The sequence below is a fragment of the Nomascus leucogenys genome, chromosome 14 (genome assembly GCF_006542625.1).
Source record: "Nomascus leucogenys isolate Asia chromosome 14, Asia_NLE_v1, whole genome shotgun sequence".
NCBI lineage: Eukaryota > Metazoa > Chordata > Mammalia > Primates > Hylobatidae > Nomascus > Nomascus leucogenys.
The window spans coordinates 69,656,163-69,667,564 of NC_044394.1; the positions used below are offsets into that span (position 1 = coordinate 69,656,163).

General features: G+C 48.2%; 2 protein-coding genes across 3 annotated transcripts in view; both read left to right on the plus strand.

Annotated features, from left to right (window-relative positions):
* The window catches only part of USP39 (ubiquitin specific peptidase 39), a 91,052-nt gene extending 86,967 nt beyond the window's left edge, over positions 1–4,085 (plus strand). The window contains exon 14 of the mRNA XM_030828149.1: positions 4,025–4,085. The gene's annotated coding sequence lies outside the window, so the exon portion shown is untranslated. The remainder of the gene's footprint in view (positions 1–4,024) is intronic.
* A 496-nt stretch (positions 4,086–4,581) lies between these two features.
* On the plus strand, positions 4,582–9,124 carry GNLY (granulysin). Of its 2 annotated transcripts, XM_030828164.1 has the most exons (6): positions 4,671–4,722; positions 5,169–5,249; positions 5,571–5,674; positions 6,210–6,308; positions 7,776–7,947; positions 8,834–9,124. In XM_030828164.1, exons 1-6 carry the CDS (start codon positions 4,671–4,673, stop codon positions 8,842–8,844), a joined length of 519 nt encoding a protein of 172 aa, XP_030684024.1. In that variant the 3' UTR covers positions 8,845–9,124. The 2 variants fall into 2 exon arrangements, with proteins under 2 accessions (XP_030684023.1, XP_030684024.1); XM_030828163.1 differs by lacking the exon at positions 5,169–5,249 and having other exon boundaries at positions 4,582–4,722.
* The last annotated feature ends 2,278 nt before the right edge of the window (positions 9,125–11,402 follow it).

An 11,402-nucleotide genomic window follows, 5' to 3' on the forward strand; every position in this document is an offset into this window, starting at 1 on the left:
TAGTTGTATGGCTCTACATTAATTTCCTCATCCATTGACCTGTTGATGGACATTTGGGTTATGTCTAATTTTTGGCTGTTATGAAGAAGCTTCTGCAAACAATCTTTTATTTATTTATTTATTTATTCATTCTTCCTTTTTTCATTTTCTTTGAACAACCTTTTAAAACAATTTTTTTATTGTGGTAAAATACATATAACATAAAATGTGTACAACAGAAAATGATAAGGGAGGTGATAGATATGTTAATTACCTTGATTTAGTCATTCCAAGTGGTATACATATATCAAAACATCACGTTGTACTCATAAATATATAAAATTATGATTTGTCAATTAAAAATAATATTAATAAAAATAAATAACAAAATTAGCCATTTTAACCATTTTAAATGTACAATCCAGTGGCATTAATTATACTCACAAGGTCGTGGAATCATCTATTTGGAACTATCGATTTCCAAAACCATTCTCATCATCCCAAATGGAAAGTCTAACCAGTGGGCACTAAATCTTTCATTTCCCACTCCTTCCAGCCCTGGGTAACCTCTAATCTACTTTCTGTCCCTGTGAATTTGTTTTTTCTATAAATTTTATGTAAGTGGAGTCATACAATGTTTATCCTTTTGTGTTTGGCTTACTTCACTTGGCATAATTATTTCAAGGTTCATTCATGTTGTAGTATGTATCAGAACTGTGTTCCCTTTTTTGGCTGAATCATATTCCATTGTATATGTAGAGCACATTTTGTTTATCCACTTTTAAAAATTTTAATTTTAATTTTTCTTAGAGACAGGCTTTCACTGTGTCATCCAGGTTGGAGTGCAGTGGCATGACCTTGGCTCACTGTAGCCTCAACCTCCTGGGCTCAAGCAATCCTCTCACCTCAGCCTCCTGAGTAGCTGGGACTACAGGCACATGCCACCATGCTCAGCTAATTCTTGAATTTTTCTGTAGAGCTGGGGTCTACTATGTTGCTCAGGGTGGCCTCAAACTCCTGGCCTCAAGCCATCTTCCCACCTTGGCCTCCCAAAGTGCTGGGATTATAGGTGTGAGCCACTATGCCCGGTTTGTTTATCCATTTATTTGTCAATGGACAAGTGGGCTCTTTCCATCTTTTGGCTATTGTGAATAATGCTTCTATGAACATTGATGTACAAGTATCTGTTTCAATCTGCTTTTATTTCTTTTGGGTGTGTACCTAGGAGTGGAATTGCTGGGTTACATGTCTGTGAACATTCTTGTATAAATCTGTGTATGTGGAGGTGTTTTCATTTAGTTTGGGTAAATACGTAGAAGTGAAATTGTTGAGTCACAGGGCAGGTGTATGCTCAACTTTCTGAAAAACTGTCAGTCCAGTTTTCAGTTATTAGTGTTTTATATTCCCACCAACAATGCTTAAGAGTACCAGTTGCTCCACAGACACATCAGCATTTGGGTTTTCTGTCTTTTTAATTTTAGTCATGTTGATGCCATCATCTCAGTATAGTTTTAATATAGAATTTCTTGGCCAGGTGCAATGGCTCATGCCTGTAATCCCAACACTTTGGGAGGCCGAGGTGGGTGGATCACTTCAGATCAGCAGTTCAAGACCAGCCTGGACCAAGATGGTGAAACCCCATCTCTACTAAAAATACAAAAATTAGCCAGGCATGGTGGTGTGTGCCTGTAATCCCAGATACTCAGGAGGCTGAGGCAGGAGAATTGCTTGAACCCGGGAGACAGAGGTGGCAGTGAGCCGAGATCACGCCATTGTACTCCAGCGTGGGCGACAGAGTGAGGCTGCATCTCAAAAAAAAAAAAAAAATTTCTTTGTGATTTACGATGTTGAGCAGGTTTTCAAATGTTTTGATCATTCTTATCTTCCTTTGCGAATTACCTGTTCAAATATTTTGCCCATGTAAAAAATTGGATTGCTTTATTATTATTATTGCAGTAGTAGTTGATATAAGGAGTCTGCAAACAGACCCACAGGCAACTGATATTCAACCAACGTGCCAAAGCAATTCAATGGGAAAAGAAAAATCTTTTCAAGAAATTGATATGAACCAACAGAACCTCAACCCAGCTTACACTATACATTAATTTGAGATGAGTCATAGACCTAAATGTCAAAGTTAAAATTATAAAAGTTCTAGAAAAAAACATAGAGGCGATTTTTATGATAGTGTAAGTGAAGATTTTCTGAAGAAGATACAGAAGGCAATATTTCTTTTTTTTTTTTTTTTTGAGACGGAGGCTCTGTCGCCCAGGCTAGAGTGCAGTGGCACGATCTCGGCTCACTGCAAGCTCCGCAGAAGGCAATATTTCACACAGGAATTCTTTGGGGGCCTGGGCCTGACTTGCAATGGGCCAGTTCCTGGGGCACCATGGGTGGGAACTGGGTAAGACTTACCCCAGGTTCTTATCACACGGGACCCCGGAGGCCTGGGTGGAGGCTTGTGAGCTTTGTCACGTACCCCTCAACACCTCAGACAAGGTCTCACTGCGATATTTGATCTCACCAAGTTTCCCACAATAAGGAGACATGAGTCACCTTTCAAGACCCTTTCCCCCCATGAATGTGGTCTTCACACAGTGGTCAGGAGAGAGGGGGCCTGCTGAGACGGGGGAGTAGTGCCTGAGCTGGCCTCAAGAGGGTTAAGTGGCCCTGCACTGAAAACCTGGAGACTGAGATAGGGTAGGGCTGGGGGAAAACTTGGGCTTTGGAGTCATAGGGTCTGGGTTCAAATCCACAGACCATTCCCTTCCTAGCTGTGTGTTGGTGGGTAATTCACTGGATCTTTCTGAGTCCTGGTTTCCTCATCTGAGGTAAAACGAGTTTGCCGGTTGGTCTGAGAGCTGTTCTAGGCATGGTGGGGAGACCCTGACAGGCAGAGGCAGCCCTGCTCTCAAGCAGTTGATTTACAGCTGGGGAAACAAGCCAGCCACAAATGCAATACCTCAAACTCAACTTCTCACCAACAAGCTCCTTTTCCTAATTTTCACAGCCAGTCCCTCAGCCTCCTGGGCCCCAAATACTCGTCACCCAAGCTGTAAAACCTTTGCCTCCTCTCTCTTCTTTCTTGTAATCATATGGGTACAAAGTCCTACCAATTCTTCCTGAAATATGTTTCCTTATCAAAAAGTCCTGCAAAGCCAGGCGTGGTTGCTCATGCCTATAATCCCAGCACGTTGGAGGCTGGGAAGATCGCTTGAGTCCAGGAGTTCAAGACCAGCCTGGGCAACATATGGAGACCCATCTCTACCAAAAATTTTAAAATCAGCAGTGGTGGTAGTGTCATGCACCTGTGGTCTCATCTACTTGGGAGGCTGAGGTGGGGGGGATTGTTGGAGCCCGGGCGGTTGAGGCTGCAGTGATCTGTGATTGCACCACTGCACTGTAGCCTGAGGGACAGAGCAAGAACTTGTATCAAAAAAAAAAAATAAATAAAAGTCCTGCAGTAGCTGACACTGCCATTGCCTATACGATTCCCATTCCCTCATCCTCCCTAGCAGAATACCAATTTTGTTCAAAGTGTCAATGAAGGCCAGGTGCGATGGCTGATGCCTGTAATCCTAACACTTTGGGAGGCCGAGGCGGGCGGATCACCTGAGGTCAGGAGTTCAAGACCAGCCTGGCCAACATGGTGAAACCCTGTCTGTACTAAAAACACACAAATTAGCAGGGCACGGTGGCATGCGCCTGTAATCCCAGCTACTCAGGAGGCTGAGACAGGAGAATCACTTGAACCCGGAGGTGGAGGTTGCAATGAGCCAAGATCACACCATTGCACTCCAGCTTGGGTGACAAAAGTGAAACTCTGTCTCCAAAAAGAAAAACAAAACAAAAACAAACAAACAACAACAACGAAAAGCAAAGTGTCAGTGAAGGTCCAGCAAAAGACTCCCTTCCTATTGCCCTTTGCAGCCAGGGTCATCATGTGACACAGTTCAGATCAATGAGATGGAGGCTGAGAAAGATGTTTTTCCTACACAGGTACCACCTCTTTCCGCTTCACTCTTTCCATTTTCCACGTGAACAGGCCTTGTAGCCTGGAGGAGCTACAGCTGCCGTTTTGAGATGCTGAGGCACCCTGTCTGAAGCACTCAACTTGACTACTGGGTGAGCCCTCGGAGAGGCTTCCCAGCCTCTGCTCTTCAAGCCGAAGTACCACAGGGGATACAAGTCCCAGAGTTACAGGACCTCAGCTATGGTTCATGTGTAAAGGGAACCATTAGGCAACCAGGGGAAATGATGAAGAAGATCTATATTTACAAATGTGGAAAGATGTTCGTGGTATATTGTTAAATTAAAAAGCTGTTTAAAAATAGCTTTTGGGTCAAGTGAGATGACTCACTTATACTTTTAGTATAAGAATGTCCCATGCAATATCTGGAACATACTTGTACTAAGGGGTTTCTCCCTCCATCAGCACATCCCAGGCATCCCGGCAGCTGCTGGCCTCCAGCAACCCCACATTCTAGTTGTGTGGGAGTGGGGTGTGGCATGGACCCTGTGGGCTACCACTGCCCTGAGCTGCTTCTTCACACACTGGTATTTGTATTTGTGGTAAACCCAGTGACATGGGGGAGATGACATACAAAAAGGGCAGGACCTGAGAAAGATTAAGCTGTAGGCTCCCTGCCCATAAAACAGGGTGTGAAAGGCATCTCAGCAGCTGCCCCACCATGGCTACCTGGGCCCTCCTGCTCCTTGCAGCCACGCTCCTGGGCAACACAGGTAAGGCCTTCTCCTCGGGATCGATCCTGATGGCCCACCCAGCCACGCACTATCAGGCTGGCTGAACCTGGAGCATGGACTCTGTGGGCACCCAGGTGCCCCTGCCTCCCCCCAGCCTTCTCCCCTGTCATGGAGGCCTGGCCCTCCCCTCAGAGCCAGGCTTAGCCCAGTGTGCTGCCCAGCCTGTCACTGGCCTGGCCAAGGAGGAGAGACAGGCCAGGGATTCTGGTCCTAACTCTACTGGCCACACTGTGTGGCCTGAGACCCCCCTTTCCCTCCCAAGCCCCTGCCTCCACATCTGTGTGGTGAAGGCCATTGGCCCTTATCGGTGGGTCTGCGTTTCATCGGGCCTACACTGTCTAGGATTGTGCAGGGCTGGTGAGAGAACGAGATCTCTTCCGTGTTCAAGGCAGACTTCCTGCCGCCTGCACCCTGCTCTCTCCCAGGCCTTGGGGTCAATGTGAGCCCCAAGGGCAAGGACACTTCGGGAAGGGAGAGTGGATTTGGCTGGGCCATCTGGATGGAAGGTAAAAAAAGAAAATCTCTTGAAAGGAGATTGAGGGAAGTTTCTAGACAAACCGACCCCCAAATCTGTGTTGCTGGGAGAACAGAGGAGAAGAGAGAGTCTCGCCCTCCTGGCTTTCTAGAAGGAACGTGAGAACGTGTTTGTGCTGAGAGTGGGTCAGAGCGGCCCCAGGGCAAAGCATGTGGACAGGTATCCTGGCCCCCTGCTAGGCCCAGCTCCTGTCCTAGGCCCTGGTCACCTCCTGGACTCCCACAAGCCAGGAGAACGGGCTTTCCCTCTCCTTCCGCCTGCAGAGGGGAAGCTGAAGTCTGGTCTTCCTCAGGTCTGGTCTTCTCTTATCTGAGCCCTGAGTACTATGACCTGGCAACAGCCCACCTGTGTGACGAGGAGAAATCCTGCCCACGCCTGGCCCAGGAGAGCCCCCAGGTACGTGTTGGCTCTCTGCTCACCTGCCACAGTCCCTCTCCTTTCCCTCCTCTCTCTGTGGCTCCTGGGGTGAGGGCTGGAGCTCTCTAATGGTCAGGAGGTGGGAGTGGAGGCTGGGCTGTTTCTGACGATGCTGGTTTTGTCGAATTCACATCTGGCCAGGAGGGCTACAGATACCTGGCAGACTCCCCCAGGAGGATCCTCTGGGGTCTCACCCTCCAAGGAGCCTGGGGCTGCAGAACCCAAATAGGCAGACTCCCCTGGGAGTTCCTCAATAGGAGAGGGGCAAGTGCAGGGCTGGGAAAGTACTGGGGGTGTGGGAGGCTGTTTCTGGGGTGTTTCAGAGCCTCTAAGACAAGCAAAAAGGTGGGCAGGGGCCAGGCAGCCAGTTCAGGCCTTCAGTGTATCCATGCTCTGGGAAGAGATCACGGACATACCTGCCGGCCTCAGAAACACCAAGGGCCCCTTTCTTGGGCATTTTCACGCACTCCCAGAGTGTCTGAGAGACCATCATAGGGGCTTTCTTTCCTGACAGGGTGATCTGTTGACCAAAACACAGGAGCTGAGCTATGACTGCAGGACCTGTCTGAGGATAGTCCAGGCACTGAAGGAGATGGTGAAACAGCCCACCGAGGTGAGGCTGAGGGGCTACAGAGCCTCCTGTCTGCTGCTCAATGGAGGGGCCAGCCTGTGACCAGATCGGGGATCGGGGAGCCCGGGGGCATCTTGCACAGTGGTCCTGGGGCACCTTGCACAGTGGTCCTGGGGGAGGGCTTCCTAGAAGGGAATCTGTGAGTCCCCATGTGTCTGTGGATGAATTTCAGAGAACTTGTGAAATTGTTAGTGACTCTCTGGAACTGTGTAAGTCAGAGGGCAGAATATACATGTATCCTCAAAGAGGGCTTGTCCCAGAGAAGTTAGGAATCTTCCCCTAAAGCCCTAACATTTGTGTCCAAGGCAGAGCTTTGAGAAGCTAGTTCCCCAAGAGGCCTGGGTCAGGACTGAATAAATCCCAGATCTGCTACTTCCAAGCTGCATGGCCTTGGGCAAGTCACTTCCACTTTCTGAGCCTTGGTTATCTTATCTTTGAAATGGGATGGATAATAGTCCCTATCTTGCAAGTTGTCGAAGCTTTTTTTTTTTTTTTTTTTCTTGAGATAGGATCTTACTCTGAGACCCAGGCTGGAGTGCAGTGGTGTGATCTTGGCTCACTGCAACCTCTGCCTCCCTGGCCCAAGCAATTCTCCTGCCTGAGCCTCCTGAGTACCTGGGGCTCCAGGTGTGCGCCACCATGCCCAGCTAATTTTTGTACTTTTGTAGAAACAGGGTCTCACTGTTGCCCAGGCTAGTCTCCAACTTCTGAGCTGAAGCAATCCACCTGCCTTGGCCTCCCAAAGTGTGGGATTACAAGCATGAGCCACTGCACCTGGCTGCTGAAGCTTTTTAAAAGAGCTGAGGGCTGGGATGTGCTTAGCTCCACGTCCAGCATGGAGTAAATGCTTAACGAATGATTGTGTTACTACCAAGAATTATTGTTTCACTCTCCCTTCTTCCCTCTCCTCTGCTGCCCGAAACTACTAAGCATCCTGGCACTGCAGGCTCACATTAGCCCTTGGATACCCAGATTCATCCTCCTCCCCTGGGATGGCATAGAAGAGACTTTAAAACCGAATGAGCCAAGACTCCAAGCTCTGACCACACCTCCCACCCCCACCAGTCTTCTCTATGCACCCCCTCTAGCTGGAGCCCCCAGCCAGGTTCTGGACCCAGGTAGCTACATGGCAGAGCATTTAATGTGTGCCTGGCAGCCATGGGCACCATTCTCCACACAGAAGGCAGGGGACAGGTGCACAAGGGGCTGAGACCCCAGCAGGGCTAACTGTCCTTGTCTCAGGAGCCCTACCTGGCCAGGCTTGGGCCAGGCCTTGGGGACAGGGAGTAGGGGCCCAGCCCCGTCTCTACAGTCTCTGGCCCCATGGGCACCAGGCGCCAGCTCCTCGCACCCAGTACTCCCATTGCTAGGGCTGATGGAACCTGCAGGCTGGCAGAGCTGGGCAGGACTCACCCTATAACCATGTCCACTGTGGTGCTGCTGCTGCAGAAAAGCGTTTCCAAAGCTGCAACCCGGGTGTGTAAGAAGCAGAGATCACGATGGCGCGACGTCTGCAAACATTTCATAACGACGTATCAGCCTAGAGTTACCCAGGGCCTCGTGGCCGGAAAAACTGCCAAGGAGATCTGTGTGGACCTCGAGTTGTGCGGACCTTCTATGGGTGAGTGCAGAGGTGACAGCAGGGATGCCTCCTGAGGGTTGGAGACAGCTTCCCCCAGGATACATCAAAGCTGCCTTCTTACTCCCCCATCTCCCAGCACGGGCAAGTGTGGAGAATTGAGCAGATGGACTTTAGCTAGAAATGTTTGAGAAATACTGATTAGAGCTTGGGCTTCAGACACAGGTGGTCATGGAGTAAAATCTGGTCTCCATCTCTCCCTGGCTGTGTGACCTTAAGCAAATAACTTGACCTCTCTGAGCTTCAGTTTCTTCATCTGTGAAGGGGAGATTGCAATCCTGATTTTTGAGATTGGAATGAGAATTGAAGGAGGTCACCGTGTGTGTGGACCTGACCCTGGGGAAATGTCCTCAAACTGAGGCTATTCAAGGTCATCAGACCCTCAGTCAAACTCCAATCCCAGCCCAGCACAGGCCCCTGGGGTTGGGAGCTGGGGCCATATCCTCCCCCACAATCCTGGGCCCTGAGAGCTGGGCTAGGGAACCCTTCAGGCAGGGGAGCGTGAGGCCTTTCCCTCCATGGCTGCTCAGGCTGTGCCTGGAGAGAACAGGTCTCGGCTGTAGGAAATGGGGCCAGAAAGGGGCTTCGGTGATTGGCTCTGGCAGCTCAGCTGGCCCTTGCCGATGCTCTGGGATTTTATGCTAGCAGATCGGGGGTCCCCACCATTTCCTGTCATTGGAGCTTGTGACTTTTCTATTCAAGGCCCCACAACCTGCTCAGGCTGCTGACTGGCTTCCAGGATGTGCCTCTGGGTGTGTTCAGTAGGGGCAGGTGGCTCTGGGACCTTAAGCAAGTAACATTCTGAGTGCCTGCTTCTCCTTGAGGACCCACCACATCTGCCCACAGCTGGCTGTTCTCTCCGCTCCAGGTCCCCTCTGAGCCCTCTCACCCTGTCCTGTGGAAGAAGCACAGGCTCCTGTCCTCAGATCCCGGGAACCTCAGCAACCTCTGCCGGCTCCTCGCTTCCTCGGTCCAGAATCCACTCTCCAGTCTCCCTCCCCTGATTCCCTCTGCTGTCCTCCCCTCTCAGGAGAATAAAGTGTCAAGCAAGATTTTAGCCGCAGCTGCTGCTTCTTCGGTGGATTTGAGGGGTGGGTGTCAGTGGCATGCTGGGGTGAGCTGCGTAGTCCTTCAATAAATGTCTGTCGTGTGTCCCATACACTGTTGTAAATGTTATGGATTTAGTGGTGAACGAGACAACCTTAACAGCACTCACACAGTTAGTCGTGAAATGCTTACTGAGCACTCACCACAGCCATGTGTTATTCAGAGAGGCCGAGGCACACAGTGGCTATGTCCCCAGAAGCTCTCAGACCAGTGGGAGAGACCAGCAGGGTTAGAGGTTTTTTTGTTTTGTTTTTGGTGAAAAGGAACAGAAGCCCATCCTCTTGCTTCTTGCAACAGGCAGCCTTCCTTTGCTGTTTCGGGGGAGTGTATCATTTAGGGCCCTTTTGGTTGCAAGCAACAGAAGTCTCAGCCCATTCTGGCCTAATCAAAAAAGGTAATTAACTGGTTCAAATAATTAACCAGTCCACGGGTATGTTCAGGCACAGAATGATCCAGAAATGTGTGGCGTCACCAGAGCCCCGTCCTGTTTTATTGCAATTTTTCGTTCTCTCGACCTTTGTATATTGAAATTGTCTTCAGGTTCGCTTCTCTCTTGGCAGCAGAAATGGCTTCATCAGGTCCACATTTTACCTCTTTACAGTGCATCCATCAGAGGGAGAGAGCGCTCCCTTGGAAAGAGATAGGAAGCTTCTTTCCCAGAAGTCCTATCAGTTATCTCCTCAGTTCTCATTGGCCAGTTCTCACAGGTCATTTGCCCACCCTCAGACCAATCACTGTGTCCTGGAGAATAATGGGGTACACTGATTGGCTTAAGCTAAGCAGGGCACACCCCTAGGGCTGAGATGGGGTCCATCTAACCCAATCACTTGGTTGACAATAAACATGAAAATCTGGGCTGCTGTTGGTGGGAAGAGGGAAAAATGGATGCTGGCCACCCAAGGAGTATGGTGTGTTATTCTGGGTTCAATCAAAGAAGCTGTTCAAGGGGACTACCGATGGCCAAATCTGGGGCTATTTGAGCCTCAGAATAGATAATGACAAGAACAGATTGTGATCCATTGAATAAAGCAGAATCCATAAATTCATATAAATACAAATAATTCATGAATGAATAAACAAGGGAAAAGGAAACGTGCTAGCTTACAATACAATTACAGTTAAGAAACGTAGACATAGTTGCAAAGTATATCCCACTAACATATTTGGTATAGTGAGTATATCAAATATTAACTTGATTTTTAAAAAGTTTTTATTGATTTATTTATTCTTTAGAGACAGAGTCTCACTTTGTCTCCCAGGCTGGAGTGCAGTGGCCCTTCTCAGGCATGGTCTCAGCACACTGTAGCCTCAAACTCCTGGCCTCAAGGGATCCTTCACTTCAGCCTCCAGAGTAGCTGGGACTACAGGTGTGCAGAACTGCGCCTGGCTCACTAATTTGATATTAATTAATACATTCCATTATTAGTTAACCTGACAGTGGAGAAGACTGTCAGCTGATGAAAGTTACTACCACCTCCCATGGGGCAAGTCAATATCCTGGGCCTCATAATATAATGCTCTGAGAGAAATATAATACTACTTTTCCATTGTTCCTGCCAAAAATGCAAAAATCATGAGGAAACATCAGAGCAAACTCAAACTGACATTTTACAAAATACTTAGCCTGTCCTTTTTTTAGAAAATTAAAAAAAAATTCTTATTTTAGACTGAGTCTGGCTCTGTCACCCAGGCTGGAGTGCAGTGTGACGATCTGGGCTCACTGCAATCTCCGTCTCCTGGGTTCAAGTGATTCTCCTGCCTCAGCCTCCCAAGTAGCTTGGGATTACAGGTATGTACCACCACACCTGGCTAATTTTGTATTTTTTATTAGAGAAAGGGTTTCACCATGTTGGCCAGGCTGGTCTCAAACTCCTGACCTCAAGTAATCTGCCTACCTTGGCCTCTCAAAGTGCTGGGATTACAGGCGGGAGCCACTGCACTCTAGCCTGTCCTCTTCAAAAATGCCAAGGTCTTGAAAGACAAGTAAAGATTGAAGAACTGTTCCAGATAGAAGGAAACTAAAGAGACATGACAACTAATTGCAACACGTGATCCTGATTTGGATCCAGACCTATAAAGAACATAATTGGGGCAATTTATAAAATGTGACTGGAATCTGTGATGGTAATATTCTGTTAATGTTAATTCCTGATTTTGATGGTTGTACTACGGTTATGTACGGCAGTGTCCTTGTTAGAAAATATACACTAAGGTACTCAAAGAGTAATGGGTCATCATATCTGCAATTACAATTTCTGAAATGATTCAGAAAAGAAGGCAATACATACGCAAAGAATGAGTGTGATAAGGTATATACCACATACATGCGA

Bases quoted from the DNA above. Each gene is read 5' to 3' on its own strand.
- GNLY (XM_030828164.1), top strand. From the start codon at position 4,671: ATGGCTACCTGGGCCCTCCTGCTCCTTGCAGCCACGCTCCTGGGCAAC. The intron at 5,675-6,209 runs GTACGTGTTGGC...CTTTCCTGACAG, and splicing joins TGGCCCAGGAGAGCCCCCAG to GGTGATCTGTTGACCAAAAC. The intron at 6,309-7,775 runs GTGAGGCTGAGG...CTGCTGCTGCAG, and splicing joins TGGTGAAACAGCCCACCGAG to AAAAGCGTTTCCAAAGCTGC.